General features: G+C 40.2%; 1 protein-coding gene across 1 annotated transcript; it reads left to right on the top strand.

Moving 5' to 3' along the window:
• Positions 1-213: 213 nt before the first annotated feature.
• On the top strand, positions 214-12,838 carry APPBP2 (amyloid beta precursor protein binding protein 2; the record flags this gene model as incomplete). The annotated part of the gene is made up of 12 exons (XM_010168469.1): positions 214-305; positions 1,424-1,575; positions 2,190-2,313; positions 6,878-7,046; positions 7,800-7,889; positions 8,392-8,459; positions 8,545-8,650; positions 8,968-9,092; positions 9,285-9,370; positions 9,759-9,949; positions 10,360-10,525; positions 11,399-12,838. Coding segments are annotated over 12 exons (1,623 nt in total), but the record flags the coding sequence as incomplete, so codon positions are not given.
• Positions 12,839-20,289: the final 7,451 nt, after the last annotated feature.

Below are 20,289 nucleotides of genomic sequence, written 5' to 3' on the forward strand. Positions count from 1 at the left end.
TGAAACTCCCTATGGAGCTCTCGTAGTTTGTGTGTTCAGTTTTTGAACACTGAAGTTGTGCTCCTGTGTGGAGATAGTGGAACTATTACTTCTTAGGTTGCTGTATTTCAATACTTTGAAGTCTAGACTTCATCGTAAGTCATCTTTACTATTAAGCTGAATTTCCTAGAGGAACTCAGTCTTAAATTTTAAAATTTGTTTATATTTTTCTTTCAGCTTTACCAACAGGGCCGCTTATGCCAGCTGGGTAGTGAATTTTGTGAACTAGAAGTTTTTGCAAAGGTGCTACGAGCTTTAGATAAAAGGTAAGTTACTTGATATACTGATAATTCTCATTTCAACTCTTGCCTCTTGATCTAGGTTTGGAATTTGGAAGATGCCTCTGATTTTCTTGCTATTACTTGCCCATCTAATAACCATAAGAATATCTCATTAGATTTACAGATGAACTTTTAGGTTACTATGTGTCTTTCTGTCTCAAAAAATAAACCAGTCGGAACATTCTGTGTGAATGGGGCAAGTAACCTGTGGTACTTGTTTCCCAAAATACATTTTTAATGCTGTGCAGTCAGTTGTCATGGTTTAACCCCGTGAGGCAGCTAAACACGACACAGCTGCTCACTCACTCACGCACCCAGTGGGAAAGGGAAGAGAATTTGAAGGGTAAGAGTGGGATTATTCATGGGTTGACATAAAGACAATTTAATAATTAAAAAAAAATAAAAAAGGAAACAACAAAGCTGGGGGGGAAGCACAAACAAGAAACACAACCACTCGCCACCAACTGATCAGTGCCCAGCTGGTCCCTGGGCAGTGGCAAAGTTCCTGTTTGTTTGTTGCTGTTGGAGCAAATCCTAAGTGGAGGGATATCAAGCTGACAGGATAGCCTCAGTTTAAAGAGTTTTCCTCTCATTAAATATTCCAGTTTGTGGTGTTATGCTCAGAACTTGACTTTTTTAGATCAGATTCTTTGTCACCAGAACAAGCCTTTGGACAGCCCTCCCTCCCATTCTTTGTGTGTGTGTGATGTTAATGGGTTCGTCACTGCTCATTTATCTCCAGTTGCTGGGGGAGTTGTGGGGGGAGGGTGGATTTGAGGCTTCCTCCCCTCTTAAGTTTTAGCTGAAAATGTTGTTTTCCAGTTTTAATATTGTGTGGGTGGCTTGTGTTTGCTTACACTGGAGGGTGTCCTTGTGAAGAACTTTGTGTACACTCACTTTATTTGTTGGATAATGCCACAACTGTAATCCATTAGCCTCGAGATCGACAATTATGCTTGTATTCATCTGGTTTTGGTTTGGGAGAGGGTTGGAGTTATTTCCCTGAATCAGTGCTCATTTGAATTCATGGCACTCAAGAACCAACTGACTTCAGTGTTTTAAAAACTTCATGTGTAATCAAATTCTGTTTTCTTTTGTTTCAGACATCTGCTTCATCACTGCTTTCAGGCTTTGATGGACCATGGAGTAAAAGTTGCTTCTGTACTGGCCTATTCTTTCAGCAGACGGTGCTCCTACATAGCAGAATCGGATTCTGCTGTGAAAGAAAAAGCAATCCAGATTGGTTTTGTTTTAGGTAACTGGTGATGATAGGCTGTTTGAAGTATGATACTTTCTTTCATGCGAGCTTCAGTTAAGCTAATGCTAATTTTTTTCAAGTTAATATCTGTGATTTCTTTTTAAATGATGTCTTTGTGATGTAATTTTTAGAAAACTACTTAGTGTACTAAGAAAAATATATTGATTTTAATATATAAGAATACATAGGCTTACCTTTGCTATTTCAAATGCTTTAGATTTAAAATTTGTTTGCAGATGTGATGCTTAATGTTAAGACTAATTTTAATATTGGTAAGTATTTATTGACAGAAAGCTATGGGAAAAGTATGGAATACCAAAAAGTCATCCTCAACTGAAGGAGAGTTCTTCTACTCTTGTATTTCATCCTTTTCAATTCAGGATTGGAGAGTTTAACTTTGAAGGGATTTCCATATGTACTATGCAGTCTGTGAAATAACTAGTCTTTTTACAAGACTTTAGCAACCTCTTTTTCTTTTCAAAAGGTGTTTTGCTGATCAATTTTATTCTTTTTTTTTTTCTTTTTTTCTCCAGGAGGGTTCCCTTTTTCTTTTCAAGAGGTGTTTTGCTGATCAATTTTATTTGTTCTTTTTTTTTTCTTTTTTTCTCCAGGAGGGTTCCTGTCAGATGCAGGCTGGTACAGTGACGCTGAGAAGGTGTTTCTTTCCTGCCTTCAGTTATGCACCCTTCATGATGAAATCCTTCATTGGTTTCGTGCTGTAGAATGTTGTGTAAGGTGAGTTCACCTTGAACTCCTGAATGTCTTACTGTGAAATACACCTGAATGTGTTACCAGCTGCCTTGGAGCCATCAAGCTTCAGATGCTCCCTTTAGTATTCTGCTGCCCCAAAATACTTCCCTGGCTAGAGCTGAAGATCAGAAGGTGCTTGTTTAATGCTAATCCCTGGCTATTCAACTCATAAAGTGGCAGCACAGTTCAATGGAAAAAAAAACCCCACCATTTTGCTTTTTTGCATAATATATTGTAGATAACGAGTGTGAGGACAGTAAAAGTGGCCCAGCACCTTGTTGTTTTCCAGGGTTTTTGCATGCGAAGGTATGTTATGTGTTGGTGTTTGCTGAAATGATATCTTACTGCAAGAAGAATTTGCTGAATCCAAATGCAAATTATATAAATACAATTGAGCAGAAGTAGAAGGAAAACCTATCATTCCTGGTTCTAGATCTGTTGAGTTCTCTTGCTCCATGCTGAGCTCCTTAACTGTGTGAGTAGGTAAATATCTAGATGCCCAGTTCCTGTGGACACCTTCAGCCTCAGCTTAAACATTTGGAAAAGAATTTTTGCTTTTAGGAGGTATTTGGGTTTTGTAGCCCTCTAGTGAGATTCAAATTCCATTCATAGAAGCCTCAAAAGATTCTGACTTTATTTAGTTGCTCTGCTCTTAGGTCTGTGTATCTAGATGTGTGCTATACTGATGCAGTCTGCAGCAAGCAGCCAGGTTGTTTTTGCTGGTGACACCATGACTGATGTTTTTTGTGTGCTGCAGCTTTGCACTTGAATACCTGTGTGCTGGTGAGCACAGTTCAAATAGGATTGGGGTTTTTTTAGCTGCTGTAATGAACAACAAAGTATGTACTTTATTTATCCGAATATAGGGCAAAACTTGTTTTGGAAAACTGCTTAAAAAAACCCCCAAAACAACCCTGTGTGTTGTTTATGGTTGGACAAATATGAAGAGTAAATAGGCTTTGCAAGTAGCTGCTTATTTTGTGTGCCAACGAGCGGGCCATGGCAACAGTTGCTGCTCTGCTTTGTTCTGCCCTGCCAGCTACCACTGGCTCTCATTCCAGAAATAAGATGATGCCAGGAGAAGACTGGGCACACACATGCACTTTCCTAGAACTGGGGAATGATGGATCTAGTACCACTGTTAGTACTTGGTCCTTTGCCTTCTAATTAATCTAAAAAAAGTTTCCTAGTTGTATCAGGCTGTTTGGCAAGCTGGAGACAGTGCCTTAAAAATAAACTCCCTCCTTTTCTCCAAATAGAAAAAAAGAAAAGAACGTAAATAAAAGAAAAAAGGTTACTCACTCTCTCCGTTGGCCAACAGCGTACAGCCCACACAGTGGTGGAAAGATGACTTTCATTTTGTGCTAGAAACAAACCATCCCATGTTAGGCTGAACTCTTCTGAACTGGAGATGTTAATTCTGCTGTAGGGAACCTGCTCCTGCAGGGGGTTTGGACAAGGTGATCTCCTGAGTTCCCTTCCAACCCCACCAGTCTGTGATTCTGTTTGGGTAGAGACGGCCGTTGTTCTTGTCAGGAAAGCTGATGGCCCACGTGTAACACCGAGTCCCTCTGGGCAGCAGTGTGAATGAGGAGACACTGCTTTGTGTTCAGGCAGACAATCCAATAACAGCAGAATTTATTTGGAAATGTATCAAATAGCATTTGGAACACTTTCAGAAGCACTAAGCATGTAAAATCTAAACACCTTTTTGTGGGAGAGAGCAGTAATTACACTCAGCTTTGGAGTTGTGAAGTGGTAAGATAAACTTGTTACCATCTAATCCCGACTGTAGAATATCTTGTTCCCAGCACTGTGCTTGCGCTGGAGTTAGGTGGAGTTTTAAGGGATCAAAATCTAAGTCCAGCTTTTGAAAATATGTCACTGTAGAAAATCTCTTACTCTAAGAGCTAGACAGTCTAATCTCTGGGAGTTTAATTAACACGCTGCATTGTTAAGAGAATGCAGTTTAAAAACATGTAAAGTTTTTGTGTTGTTTAGACAATTTGGTGTGTGTTTGTACTAGCAGGAGAAGCTTGAGAAAATGTGGAGATCTGTGATTTCTACAAGCTTGTGTACTCCTTCCCTGCGTGTGTTGTGCTCCTTTTGGTTTGCTTTCTCTCATTATTGTATGTTAAACAATAAGACACAAATCCATAATACAAATATGTGCTTCTCCCACTTCATTGTTTCACGTATTGCTGATTCTCGGGGTTTCTTCTGGTGTTTTTAGACTTCCTAAGCTGCTGTGTAACACTATTTGCTACTTTTGTATGCTCGTAGAGAATGCTTTTACTTTTTTTTTGGGGGGGAGGGGGGTGTGGGTTGGAGGGAAGCTGGTCCCCAAAAGCTATTATTGCAGACATCAAAGAAGGTTCGTAGCTATTAACATAAATATCCTGAGGCATTTTTTTCTTCCTCTTGGCTTTATCTTCTAAAATTCCTTTGGATTAATAAAGGATTTTTTGTTACTCAGAGCTGGATCTCTCTGCTTAGCCTAGGGGATTGGTTAGGTTTAGCTTGGTTTTTGGTAGATTCCTTTGTTTTTAGACACTATCACTGAAGCATCCAGATACTGGATATTATCTTTCCCAGGCGCTTATCTAAATTGCAGTACGATCCCTACTGGCTTATGCCATTACATGGGATTTGGGCTCCGTGTTTTTGAAGTTGCATAGCAGCTCCCAGTTGAATGGTGCAGGCAAAATAATTTCCCTCTTTAGGGAAACTGTAATTGCTCAGTTCTTCTCTCCAGTTTCTTTAAAATTCCTGTCTCCTGGTGCTTGAATGTTAGATGGTTTTCTGCAGGCTGTGACCGAGAACACGATGCACTTCTACGTCATGGTTAGTTCTTGGACCTTATTTAAGGAAGAATGTGGCTGTAGCTTTTCTTCCTTTCTGTTCTTGAGCCATGTTGCTGTGTTCCTCATAGGAAAGCTGGTGTTTATGTAGCGTGTTTCAGGGGGGTTTTTTTGAAGGTTTTTTTCTGTTTGATCTTCTCTCTGCTGGCTAATTCACATCTGCTGTGTGCTTGCCTGCCACTCCCTTCTTGTGAAAACGTGAACTTTATTTCCTTTCTTGTTAGTGTTGGAGTTTCATGATACATTTCAGTAGGAAAGTGTTGGAGGTGGCTGTGTTAAGAGGTGAGCTGAATTTATAGGACAAACCTAGATGTACTGCCTTGCTGTTGCAGGAGGCATGGCTCCAATAACTTATCAATCTCTACTCAGGTTTAGAGAAGAGAAAGATTTGATCAAAAACCTCACTGTTCCTTCCTCCCCTCTTAAGAGTTTATTGGAAGACCTATCATAATGTATCATAAGAAATATAAGATGCTGTACCTGTGCATTAGATGATGTTTTCAGACTTGTAGCCTCTCTGTAATGCAGTGTTACATTCTTCTTCACTTCACTTGGTGTATTTCTCTCCCTGTGTTGCGTTGTCCTCCTCATGTGCAAAGGCTTGCCTGATGTTTTTCAATCTCTATTACTCATTGTCTAATAACAGATTTGCAGGAGGGACAAAGGAGGTTAATTTACCAAAACTTCATGTGTGCTAAATGGCAGGCATTTGCAGCAGGGAAGGAACAGCTGTCTCTTCTTTGCCTGGAATGGGCAGCAATACAATTCTGCCCTTTAGGCTTGGAATATGATAACACGCACATTTCTGATGTATCTTTTTAAAGTAAATAAGCATCAGCTTACACTTGCAAAAAAACTTCTTTACTTTTGTTTTAAATAGATGCCAGAAACTAAAATTCTTACTTCTCTAGAGAAAGAAGAGTATGTTTCAGTAGTGCTGTGTTTTATTGTCTGCGTTTGGCTGTTGTTTCACGAAGCTTCTGTTAATCCTTCAGCTGGAAAGGCAGCGGGTTAGGAGATGGGGCGAAGCTGGGGGGAGAGGTTTTTGTTTAGAGTTGTTGTTGTGAACTGGGTCGACAAAGTATTCTTGTCTGGTGGTGCTAAGTCAGTGCTGGGTATCGTCTGGAATGGATGTGATTGAATCTCTTGTGAAGACACCCCCCTTCTCCACCCCCTCAAACCTCCAAAACAAAACTGCCCGCTTGTGAAGTGCTGTGCTACTTAAGGTTGGAGGAAAAAATGCAGAGGTGCATGAAAACTAGCTGTGTCTGTATTTACTCAGTGTCTCTTTCAGTTCACCACACTTTGGAAAGGAGGTAGAAGGGATTTAATACTGTATATTACAGGGGTTTGGAGATGGAATTTTATCAGTGTTGAGAAGAATGGATTTAATGAAAAGTAAAACACAGAGCCACCACACCAAAATGTTTCAAGCATGAGATATGTAAAACAATTTGACATCTCCAACAGTAAAAATTCTTGCTGTGCAAGAGACAAAGCGTGGGGTACTGAAACAATATTCTGTAAATAGTTCTTCTGTGTTACTGAGGTCAGACAGTGCAGTTTTGCTGGGATGACAGCCTGGTTCTGTTGTAAGTTTAACACCAAGTTGTAGATCCATGGTACTACTGTATATTGAAATGGCTTATTGCAACATCGTTTAGAAGATCTTTTTACATCTTCCTAAGGTTGCTGCATGTCCGGAATGGTAACTGTAAATACCACTTGGGAGAAGAAACGTTCAAACTCGCTCAGTCTTACATGGACAAACTTGCAAAACACGGTCAGCAGGCAAACAAAGCAGCACTGTACGGGGAGCTGTGTGCACTGCTCTTTGCCAAGAGCCACTATGATGAGGTGAGTGGGATTTTGGTTTTGTTTTTCTTCAGAAAACTGGTTATGAAATCTGCTAGAGTGCTCCAGGAGTGGCTTGTTATTCACATTATCTTTCTAGCTGGAGTGAATTCCTGATCTTTTTGGGTACCTGTGTGACAGTACCAGGGGAGTACTTGGTTTATCAACTTTTTTCTATTTATTGTTCCAAGTTAGTCTACAAGTTCCCAGCAGTACTGTAACCTACATTAAGAAATGATGCATGATAGATTGGTGGTGCGTGTTGGTCATCTGTAAATTAAATATTATAAAAAGCTGATTTTGATAGGCAGAAATGAATAGCAGAACACAGGTAATGATTCTTTGCACCTTTTTTATAAAAACTGTGTCTTAAATGTAACTGCTGTGCAAACTGTGGTTTTCCTTCAGCTCCTAAGTACACTGACCAGGGTGTTGTCCTACACAGTAGGAATTGTGAGAATTACTTTAAAGAATATAAAATACCCTTTTTTTGTCTGTAAAAGCCTTTGTAATAATGGATAGCTTAGACTAGTATAAAATACTTACACATTCTCCATTAACCTCAATAGTGCTTTTTAAGTCTGTCTTTTAAGGCATAACTGAACAAGTTTCATTACACATAAGCAATTAAAGAGTATTTTAAAAATCTTTGTAATGTAAATGACCAGTATATCTTTCAGAGCCAAGTGATATTTTTCTTTAAGTTGCAAGGTAGCAAAGTTCCAGCTTTCTGACGTTGGTATCTTTGTTCAACAGGCTTATAAATGGTGCATAGAAGCTATGAAGGAGATCACGGTTGGCCTGCCTGTAAAGGTAGTAGTGGATGTTTTACGACAAGCTTCAAAGGTGAATTTAAAACCTTCCACGTTTCTTTTGTAACTAAATTGCTGCCAAGAGTGGATGAGGAGAGGTAGTACCTTTGGAATAATTGAGTAACCAGGTCCATTTCATGAGCCTTACAGCTCATTATTGTGTTTAACTGGTCCACCTCAGTCTCAAACCCGTGGGGGTTTTGTTTCTTTCTGAAACTGAGTTACAGCTGCTCAAATGAACCTCATGACAAAGTGAACCTGAGAGCATTCCATAACAAGGTGCTCTGTTCCCCTCTTTGATCTAGGCTCGGTACAGTACTAGCCCTTTAGGCATTTATGGCAGAATCAAATACAAGTTTATTAATGTGAATTAATGTTTATTATATGTGAACCTTTTCTTAAATAACTGAAAAGTTCTTTAGCAACCATGATGATATTTTTGAAATTAAAAATAGTAGTTAGCAACTGCGCCAGTACCTGGAGGAGAGGAGTTCTGAGTGTGCACCTTTTCACATGCTTCATTTCAACCTGTTTAGGCTTGTGTTGTAAAACGTGAGTTTAAGAAGGCTGAACAGCTGATAAAACATGCAGTATACCTTGCCAGGTAAGTAGGCTTGTACCCAAAAAACCCAACCTTTTAAAATGATGTTTAACTTACCTTAATTTGTAATATAACTATGTTTCTCCAGGGAGCATTTTGGAGCCAAGCACCCCAAATATTCCGATACTCTACTAGACTATGGATTTTACTTGCTCAACGTAGACAATATATGCCAGTCTGTTGCTATCTATCAGGTATGCAGCAGGGCTAAATGTCTGTCTTGAATTTCATTTGATCTTCATAATCTCTCAAATGTTTCTACTGAAACTCACATACAGTTAATTCATAGCGATGGGTAATAGTTGATTTAATTATTGCAATAGCTTTTTGCATTTTTCCCCTTGACTCTTTAGTGGCTTTCATGTATTTACTGTCTCAGTTTTGTAGCTATAAGCCTACAGCATTTCAGAGCCAGTAGATTAATTTTTCCTCCCTTTTTAACAGTGAAAGAGATTAATTTATTTTTTTTCCTTTATTAACTGGTGAAATGGTATTCTTGTAACTATTTCAGACAGCTCTTGATATCCGGCAGTCAGTATTTGGAGGTAAAAACATACATGTAGCTACAGCTCATGAAGACTTGGCTTACTCTTCATATGTTCACCAGTATAGCTCTGGAAAATTCGACAATGCACTGTGAGTACAACTGTTTGAGGTCCTGGCAGCAAATTTAGTACTGTAAGTGGAGAAAAATGTTCTTAAATTATATTGACTTTCCAGTTAGAATTTAAATGCATCTGTTTGTTGCATTAATGTTGCTCATATTTTATCAGCCAGCTGCTAACTTAAATATATGTATCTTGACTTTTTTTATTTAAACTCTTTCAGGTTCCATGCTGAACGTGCTATTGGCATTATAACTCACATTCTCCCAGAAGACCATCTTCTCTTGGCGTCTTCTAAGAGAGTTAAAGGTAGTCCCCTTAATTGCTTTACTGGGACAGTTTGAAATCAGTCATTCAGAGATTTTTTTATCCTGCTCTCTAACAGGTGATGTAAATTGAGTTGGAGGTTGCTCTAGAATATTTGCAGTCCTCAGTGTTCTCTGGCAACATACTCATAAAATGCAAAAACTTCTTTTAAAACTTAGCTGGAAGACTTGGGGAGGGAAAGTAAAAATACAGTATATAAAAATGTATGTTGGTAGCTTGATTTCTGGTCGTACCTGTTGGAAAACAGTTGGTAATAAACACAAAGCCTGATTAGATGTCTCCCGAGATGTCTTGGGCTTTCTGCTACCTACAGTTAACACCTCTTTGTGTTTAGAACACAGTAATGTTGTTTTTTCTCTCCTATTCTCAGCACTTATCCTGGAGGAGATTGCAATAGACTGTCACAACAAGGAAACTGAGCAGAGGTTACTTCAAGAAGCTCACGACTTACATCTGTCCTCTCTCCAGTTAGCTAAAAAGGCCTTTGGGGAGTTTAATGTACAAACAGCAAAACACTACGGCAATCTTGGGAGACTGTATCAGTCCATGAGAAAGTTTAAGGTAAGATTATATTGATGTAAAGGTCTTGACTTAAAATCTGCAGACATGTATCAATCTGTTACAGCAAACGATGATTTTCAGTGTCCACAATTCATAACTTCAGTTGATAGTTTTATGATGGGAAAAACCCAAAGCTTTGCCCAAAAATAATCCATTAATGTGCATGATGCCTTCAGAGACAGAGGGACAGCAATTTTGAAGACAGAAAAAGTGATGCTATTTGCTGATCCACTTAACTGAGAATTTTGAGAACTTGGTTTGGCTTTGGCTTTCTTACTTCTTGCCTTTTATAAAATCCTACAGACTATTTAGCCATTGCAGTTCTGTTTCTTTAAACTTTCCTCTTTTTTTTCCCCTTTTTATGGGATGGTGAGTGGTGTCTGACTGACCTCTGTGAATTTGATCCTCAGGAAGCAGAAGAAATGCACATCAAAGCAATTCAGATTAAGGAGCAGCTTCTGGGTCAAGAAGATTATGAAGTTGCCCTGTCAGTGGGTCATCTAGCTTCTCTCTATAACTATGATATGAATCAATATGAAAATGCTGAAAAGCTTTATTTGAGATCCATAGCAATTGGTAGGTGATTCTTACAGTGTGTGAATATACAGCGGTTTTAATGCACCAGGAAACATTGTTAAAAGGCGTTTTAAAGGTTTTAGTAAAAAACTTAATGAAATGGCAGACGTTGATTTTTGTGTGTTTGCAATCTAAGTAGAGTGCTGCTTTTTTTTTTTTTAACATTCTCCCAGGGAGTGAATTCTGGGGGCATTGTGTTTTTGGTGCTCCATCAGAATTCACTCCTGAAAGCTTCTGGAAGCTGAATAATTAAATGCTTGGGTGTTAGTCTTTGGACTACGTTTTGTAGCCGTGGCTAGAACTTAAGTGCAGACTGTAGTTACAATTTGAAAGAAATGGAAAACTATTGTGCCTGTCAGCCTAACTGTACTCTCATTAAATAGTCTTTACCCATTATAACTTGCAGTGAACTTAAAATTCCAAATCAGATGTATCTTTGGGCTATGCTGTAGCTCAATTTTGAGAGGCAATCTTACTTCATACAGTTCTGTACGGTGTGTTACGGAAGACTTAAAGATTTTGAGGTAGAAAAGTGAAAAATACAGAATTCAGAGTGAAATTGGGACACAAAATTAGTTCCTTCTTTATATGGCTGGTAGATTTTTATGTGTGTAAAGCTGTGGTGCAATTAATGATCTGATTGTAGAGTCCCTGAGGACAAGTTACAATACCCTTGAAGGAGAAGGTAGATAAGATTCAAACCATCATCCAGGAAGCTTGCGTGTTGCTTGTGTTCTTGATTTACCGTAACAAAAACGTGATGATTTGCCAAAACAAAAAGGTTCGTGTTGTTGGTAAAAATGACGTCAGAAATAAGATGCGACGTGTGGGTGGGTTACCTTTTAAATTTTTATTTCTTTTGGCTTTCTTTAGGAAAGAAGCTTTTTGGTGAAGGATACAGTGGACTTGAATATGATTACAGAGGTCTCATTAAACTGTACAATTCCATTGGCAATTACGAGAAAGTTTTTGAATACCACAATATTTTGGCCAATTGGAACCGGTTGCGGGATCGGCAGTTCTCAGTTACGGATGCTCTGGAGGACGTAAGCACCAGCCCTCAATCCACTGAAGAAGTGGTCCAGTCTTTTCTGATGTCTCAGAATGTTGATGGACAGAGTAGCTAAGAACTTGGTCAATTAACCAGTTAAGGTTTTTTCCCCCAAGTTACAGGGGGAAAAGTCATACTGTGAAATCGAAACCATGTAGTTCTCTGGGGGCTGGAATTTGCATTGAAACACTGGTCCAGTCTACTGAAGAGTGCCCATACGGATGAATGTGTGTTAAATTCTTATCAGCATGTGTATGGCATGTGTAGTTCGGCTCACATTTTTAACTTGGTATTCCTGAAAACCCCTTCTTTCTCTCTTCTTTCAAAAGAAGCTACTTTGCAGAAAGTCTGCAAGAAAACATTAAATAAAACTGTTTGAGTTCAAAAGAGTTGCATTCTTATTACGAATGGAAGGTTTCATCAAGAGCTTTCTTCTGAAATACAGAAAGAATAAAGGCTGTACTATACGAAGCTCTATGAGGAAGGTCTTTCTGCTGTGCGCATTGTAGCAAAGATAATTGTAAATATCCAGCAAAGGGAGAATGCCCCAGCCTTGGCTGCTGCCTTATGAAGAAAAGTGGCAAAGAACCTCTTGGGAGAGCAACATACTCTGGGAACCACCGTATGTTGTTTTTAACATCCTTGAACTGGACCAGTGTTCATCTGTAAGTGATAGAAGATCCAGTAGACCAGCAATCTTAGTTTTCTTTGGTACCAACCAAGAGTGCTAATCTTCTGAACAGGACCAGGAAAATCAAAAGTGGACCAGCCTGCTAGAAACAGTTTTTGGACCAGTGGCTTTAATTTAATATTTCTGCCCCTGCATTCACTTTTACAGTAGAATTATTTCATTTAGATGTATGATCAGTGCAAAATTATATTCATGTAATAGATACAAAACTAGGAAGTGAACGTTCTTTAGCGGTTGCGATGGCATGTCTTTACCTAGTGAGCTTCTACAAATATTAATGTCAATGCCACAAGCAAAAACTAGAAACGCTTACCTACTTGCTGCAGCCATCATCTTCTTTTGTTTTCCTTTTTGAATGGGCTTACTCTAATAATTGAGGCAGTAACTTGTTTATACCAGTTAATAGTTTTGTATTACAATCCAGTTCAATTTTATGTTTCTGGAGAACACAACTTATTGTACAGTTTGCAGGGGTCAGTGGAAAATGCCAAAAAGCACAACAGGTCTTTTTTTTCTTTTTCCTTTTTTTTTTTGTGATGCTTCATTTCTACATTAAATAATAGTACAACCAGAAACTGATTCCTTTATATTAATTTAAAAAGCAGAAGTCAGCTGTAAAGCTCCTTTAACAATGCCTATCTCACTAGCTTGTCTTAATTTTTCTTCTGTTCAGAGGGGCTGCTTGGTTGTGTGGGTTTGTTTGGTGGTTTTTTTTTTAGTTTCAGTGTTGTTTTTTTAATGTTGAAGTAATACTCATTTGAAAGTCTGTAACATAGTGAACTAGAAACAACTCACTGCTGTTACCTCAGTTCTTCTCACAGCAGCACAAACAGCGCTCCTATTCTGTCCCTTTTGGGTTTTTTTTCTTTCTTTCCCCCCTATTTTCAGGGGTTTGTAACTTGGCTGTGGAAGGTCAGTCCAAGCTGGGGCTGGGCAAGGATGGTCCCAACAGGGCTTGGACTGGATGGTTTGTTTGGGGTCTGGTTTTTAATTTGTTGATGAAGTTTAGGACAGCGAAAGCTGCTTGTTGGTTTTCAAGAAACAGTACAGAGAAGAATCAGAAAATTCAGACGTGACTTTGAGCTTAATGGCTCTTCTAAGAACTGACACTTTACAGGCCAATAGTTCACATACTGGTGCCTTCAAGTACATTTTTTTGGGGGAAAGGCTGAATAATACAAAGTTTAAAATGCAGTTATGTAATTAGTGAACGCAGATTTAATGATTGCATACTTGGAATGTCTTAACTGAAAATACATATTTGCATAAAAACCCCTGTGGTGTTAAGACTTAGACTGCAGAATACCCTCAATGGCTGTTCAGTGAAAACCCAACTTAAAATTATGTATGGATTTAAAATCTAATTTCTCTGTAGCAATTTTTGTTTATCGCTGCTTTAGGTACTACAAACAAATTCAGCTCTCTACAAGACAAAACATTTTTATCCCTGAATGCCCATGCAGCTGGGCAGCGATGAATTATAAAGTTCTTAGTAGTTCTTTTCTTAACTGCAATTAAAACTATTTAAAATTAAATGAAGTATGTAATACTAGGGTCAGAACTTAGGCAGGGAAGATGTGCTTAAAATTGTTCTAAAGAAGCTGTGTAATTTCTGTACTGCAGAAGCGTTTGAAAGCCTCAAACTGGGTGCGTGGATTTCCATTTATATTGTCTGGAGACCGTTTATTTGCTCAGGGTTTCGAGTCTTGGCTCTGCATTTCCAGCTTTCGACTAAGGCATCTCAAGGATCTCGAGGTTTTGTGTTGGGGATGAGGAGCATTATTTGACTGATACTGATGGAAGTGGTGTGCACGAACCACTGCCGTTGCTTCAGCTCTGGTTTGTGTGTATGTTTCATGGTTTGCCTTCAAGTTAAGGGCAACCAGGAGAGCTTCCAGCATGGGGCAGGTTAGGGAGGTGTTACACTTCTATCTGATAAATCAAATGCGTTGGTTCCCTTTGTTTAATTGGTAACTTTACTCTCAAATCTTGCTGGGTGGATATCCTTTTCTTTCTTTCCTAAAGCTGCTTCACCAGCATGTTGGGTACTTTGGTGTGTTGGCTTGTCTGCAAGGAATTAAGGTTCTAAAAGTCACCGAGAATTCTCTTTGATCATGGACTTTGGCCAAGAAACGTGGCTTGGCCAGGAGTAGTTGCAGTGATCCCTGTAGCACTGCTAGCACGCTTTTCATGCAACAGAGTTAAACCCTGACTTGACTCTTGGGTTGGACTTCTCAATTGTAGCATCTCCACAACTCCAGTCACGCCAAGGCACGTGAATTCTGGAGAATGGTAGCTGTGGCTGATGGCTGGAGTTGTTACAGCACAGGGTTTGTAGAACAACTTTGCAGCTGCGTACAAACCACCCGCTCTGTGTGCCGGAGCTTGGAACCTGCACCTAATGCTGTCCTTGATGGAGATGTAACACTTATGCTCTGTGTAATAACGTAAAACTGACCTTTCTGGGTTTTGGTTCTGTTTCTCCTAAATAGAATTCTCAGAAGATGTCTGTATTGGCATCTGGAGACTGTTTGAAATGTTGTGGTGTTAGTTGTTAATTACTGCTACTGTCTCTGCTGTTGGTTTGTTGTTTGATATTTCTGAGGAGGTTGAGTCCAACTGGGTAACTTCAGAGGCAGGTAAACGACTTGTCCCTCCGTGTCAGTGTGGCTGGAGTAGATCCTGTAGTATTTCTTCAGTGTTTCATGACTCCTGCACCAGGCAGAGCTGAAGGAGCAGAGGGTGTAATCCCCTACGTTCTCCATCCTGTGCGGTTTTCCCTCTCCCTCCTCAGAGGCAAAACTGAGGAATTCTCCCGGAGCAGGTTTTCCACATGTTTCTGGATGTACGTACTGGGGACAGGGGCTGGACGTTAGCCTTGCACGCTGGGAGGGCTCATGCCCCTGTGACTCGAGTAGCCAACTCTGAAACACTAGATGAAGTTAATTAATTATTGGCATTTTATAGATGCACAATGCACCCACCGGTAGCTGAGCAGGTGCTGTTTGGTGCTGGCGTTAAAAGGGGAGACCTGTGAGTGGAAATCCAGGGAAAGGCATCTCCCGAGGTTTTCTGCAAGGTAAGTAACTGAATCACACCAGAGTAATTGGATGCAAGTGGTGAGGGCAGGTGTCACCTTTAAGGAAAATTATTTTAAGTATTGTTTAAATTAAACCCTTAATGTTTTATTTGCACCCTGAAGCTGTTTGAATCGTTAGTCTGCGTGTCCTGTTTTATTTGAACGCTGCAGTTTGTAAAGAGGGAGGAAGGTGATGTCAGGATTCCTCCTCTGTTCTTAGGTCGGGGGCTGTTCTGGGTGACTGGTTCTGGGAGGGGAGAAGTACCCACAGATTTTTCAGAACTGACAGAAGGGGAAGGGGGAAGTTACAGAAATATATTGAAACCTAAACTGATGCCTCCACTACTTGAAGTAAAACAACTAGTGACTATTTGGCCTCAAACAGTTGTTTGGTCACTTTTAGAGTGTGCTGTTAATGACAACCAGGAAGTGTCAGCCTCGCTGTCCTAGTCTTTGTGCACTCTATTCCCTATCAATTCCTGTTGTTTAAGACTTTTTTTTTCTTCTTGCACATAGTTTTTTGTTAAATAATTTTGAAGAGTTTTTGTTGTTGAATTGTAACTTATTAGGACAACAATGTTCTTTTGTAACTTTAAAAATGAAGTTTTTCCTTGTGTGCTGCAGTCTGAAATTTGCTAAAGGTGCCATTGCGCTGCTTCTCGTGGTACAAAACAATGCACATTTGACTTTATTTCCTTTTTATAGTCCTACGTGTTGGTAGAGTACAAAAAGGAAAATGCATCGTGCCTAAAACATGATTGAAGCTGTTGACAAAAACTTGATTTATATGGATCGGGTTGGACTTTGCAGGCGAGCACGGGGGAGATGTTGCCGTTATCAGTCTTAAAACAGAGATCCTTCCCTCTGCTGCCTGTGTGGAAACCTTATTTGATCTAAAGGTCATTGTTTCTCTTCTTTTTCCCTTATGTTTTATAATAAGGAAATGACTGGCCAAATGTTAGCTGCAAATCTGACTCTGTGTTGTGGGTGTTTCCATGTTTGACACGACTGGGCTGTTGCACCTTGTGTTTCTTGGCCTTGGCGAGGATTTCTGTGAGAAGCGGGGAAGAAATTTCCTTTACCTAGAAATAAACTAAACTGCATACAAAAAAAAATTGGCGGCACTGGTAATGCTTTTGTCCCTAAATCTCAGGAATGTTTTAGGCAGTGAAACAGGTTTCCCTCGGTGATAGAAAGGTGCGTGCTCTAGGGTCTTGTTTAACAATATTTCATTGCAATCCTAGGTATCTATAGCATGAGTGGCCTTAGTGAGTTTGTTGAAGTGCACATTTTTTTTTTTTCAAAAGTAAATTTTAAGATGAAAAAGATATATACTATATAAATATATAGAGATATTTAGAAACTTGGTTTGTGGTGCACAAGTTCAGTGTTGGATCGCTAAATAATTGTCGCAGGTACCATTTGTGTAACTTTTTTTTTTCTTTTATGTATATTCCTTTATGGGAAGCGATGTTGCCATGGTAACTACAACTTTACAATTTCTTTACTACTTAATGATGTGAATGAACTCTACATTTTATTGAATATTACCAGGTTCAGTACTATTTTTATACTTTAATGAACTACAGGGGATTTTAATTTAATAGCATTTTAAAAAAAAAAGATGTTGCTTGAACTGTATAACTGTATAAATCAAACTACTTATACAAAAACCACCTCTAAACCAGAATCTCTACCTGTAGTGCCACGTTCATTTATCTGAGTATCTTGATCATTACTAGACTTTGAAGACCACCCTACTTGTCGTGTCAAGAATAACGTTTCGTATCCTACTTCTCACAGACTGCAGTGCCCGACATTATTTGTAACCATCAAACCATACTATGTTTGTAACCAGCATTGTGATATTCTGTAACTGTATTGCTAAAATGAAATATTGACCTAATAAATATAGTGTTCCTGCATTTTGAAGTATCTGCATTGAATTTGGTTAAAACTTTTTGTTTCAATAAATACCTGCCCTTTTGCTCCTCCTTACCCCCACCTTCTCGTAACGTGTATAAAGTGGGTGTTGGGCTGTACCTGCAGCTTTACAGTGAGTTTGAGCAAGGCCTGAAGTTGTGGTGATCTGAACGCAGCGTCTGGGGCGCTGAAGGTGGCTGGCAGCAGGTCTGCGCTCGTCGTTTCCTCGAGCTGTTTTGCCAACGTTACCCTTATTTTGGTGACTGTGGCCGTGGTGTGTATCCTGGTTGGCTTCTCGGAGGTGGAAGATCATCACACACCTCCTTGGAGTGAGTTTCCCCTGCTCCCAGCTTCCACCTCTTCACTACTCACTGCAGCGCAGCACCCCGGGATGTGAGGACAGTTTGTGCTGATGTTGGTTTAATTAATTAATGGTAGGGAGAGCAGATGAGGTGGTCAGTCTGCACGTGTGTCTGGTTTATCTGGTTAACTTGAAAACCAGAATCAATATTGATGGGATAATTTCTGATACCATTACTGTACTGCTGTTATCACTGGAAGAAGCCGTATGTGGCTGATTTAATTTTCCTTGAGCAAGATGATTTGGTTTCCAGAAATCACTGGTCGTAGAGCTTTGGCGGTGCTTAGCTGGCCCCTTTGTTTTCTGTTGGATAGTCTTTGCTGTATATTGAGCTGTAAATGTGGTTGCCTTTGCACCTGGGATCTTCTGATACTCCAGCAGTTGAATTAAAAACCAGGGAAGCAGGCTATAGATTTTGATGGCTGTAGTTTTCCTCTTCTATTTATTTAAATGAAAATCTTTAGACAACACAATCCCAAAATAGATAAAGTGGTATTTATAGTTCAGTAATTCAAACTACGTCAGCGTGGTCGTGTCTGTGTGTGAGAATCCCTGTAGCTGTTGATGGTTGACTGTAATGAGATTTTAAAACAAAAACAAGACCAGCCCTGCACGTAGCCAGGAGGAGAATGTCCTTCCCTTTCCGAGGGAGGAGGAGGAGGAGGTTGTGCTCAGCAGTGTTGTGAACCCACCACCAGTTTTAAGCTGAGATGTCTTGAGTTGTAAAGAGGAGGTAGTTCTGGCTATTTCCATGGACCAGGCTCAGTTTCTGGGCGTGTGCTCTCTAAAAAGAGTGCTTGCATGGGGGGAAGGTGATGTAGTTCATCTTGGTTGTGGGTTTTTCCCTCTCAGGTTTTGTTGATAACTTCATTGTTCATTTATGCAGATTTATCTTTAAACTTCCCTAAAGAGCTTGCTGTCAACAAAAAGCTGCGCAGCTCCCTCCTGTCTCTCTGCCTTCAGATGCTGGTCTGGCTGTTAGGAGGCCGAGTGTACCTGAAAGGTGCAGCACCCTGAGGAGCACAGGTGAGGTCTCTGCGCCAGGTTCACCTTTTGTAAAACAAGGACGACCCCAGAGGTGCTGAGGCTGAAGCCCTCAGGGCCGTGGCAGGGCCGTTGCGGTTGCATAACCTGATATGTCGTATCTGGGCAAGTTTAAATGGGTGGAAGATGCAGGTCCCTGGCATCTGCATCTGTTCCTGCAACTTTCTCAATTCTTTCCCTTTTCCTTAGGGGAACGTTGATGTTTTTGGAGTGCAGAAGCCAAACTACCCAGCACAAACCAACAACAGGAGACTTGGTTAAAAAGTCTGTCAGCTTCAACTGGTCTGAAAGAGGAAATAACAACAACCACCTAAAAAGTGTTCCTGCCCAGGTAAAGGTAACCTGATGTTGACAATAGAGGTATGAGGATGTGCTGCTGACTTTTTGAGGAATTAAAAAAATCAAGCTGGCTAATAGCTGCTTCCAAGTAATTACTCTTCCTCTGGTTAGTCTGAGCAAAGTCCAGAACCCTGACATCAGCGAGGATCGTGCTCTTCCTCGTGCTGGTGAAATGTAACCACAGTTCCCGTAAAACTGGCCCGAGGTGAGCTGCTGGGAGAGGCTGGTTTGTTTGCGAGTGGTTTGGGGTTTTTTTAAGCAGTAAGAGAAATGCTCCTGGGGACTTTCTGAAGCACAGGGAGCTCTTCCTGCGTGGCAGAATGTCTAGTGTGTCTCTGACAGGGACAACTCCTGTCTGGGGTTGTCCATCCCATGGTGACTGCCCGCCACGAGGCGTCACTGCTGTGGGGCCATGGGCAGCACAAGTTCTGCTTATTCCTGACATCTTTTGTTTCCCAGTGAACAAAGTTTCTGCTTCCTGTGGCACAAATGTCTGGTTTACTGACCTGAACTTGTTTAACTGTCAAGAGTGGCCTCTGCTTGCATCTCTTCAGGTTGTGGTTTGTGGGGGGGGAATGGGATTTTGTCTTTGTTTTGTTTTTTTCCTTTGGTTCTATATTATGCATTGATACTTTGTAAAATGCATGAGAATCTTACTTTCCTTAAGAGCCAAAGACAAGGTTGTGCAACACTTCCATGAATTCCCTGATGCTCCATTTAAATGGAAAAGAGCAAACAGCTCGAGTTAGGAAATGTGCATTGAGCACTCCTTGCCGTGCCGTTGTGCAAGTCTGCTTTGGTAGCACCACTGCTTGCCAGCTTCCAAAATTAAACAGCAGGAAGAAGCCATCCCTGTCGTGTTGCACAAGTGGCACTGACGTGTCCTGTAGTTCATACCAAAGGTTTTCTCATCACACATCTAGAGCAGGGAGCTCCGAAGGTGAAATGGTTTCTCTATGCCCATGTCGTCTGGTCAGGAAACAGTGAGGTTATTTCTGGCAGAGCTTGGTTTTCCTTGAGAGCTTTCCTGTCACTTCTAAGTCACCTCAAGCCCTGCTGGAAAAATTGTAGAATAATCCAATTCTTGAGCAGGCTTTAATCTTGCTCAGTTCTGTCTTAAACAAGTTGTGACATTTTGAGGGCATACAGTATTTTTCTGATGCAGCCACATGCACTACTACATTTGGTTTATAGAGTGTGTGCCATGAAGAAAGTTCAAAACCTTTAGCTGGAAGAAACACTATTATTCTAAGAAAATTCCTCGTGTTCTGCTGCT

This window comes from Antrostomus carolinensis, unplaced genomic scaffold (assembly GCF_000700745.2).
Source record: "Antrostomus carolinensis isolate BGI_N321 unplaced genomic scaffold, ASM70074v2 scaffold11985, whole genome shotgun sequence".
Taxonomy (NCBI): Eukaryota; Metazoa; Chordata; class Aves; order Caprimulgiformes; family Caprimulgidae; genus Antrostomus; species Antrostomus carolinensis.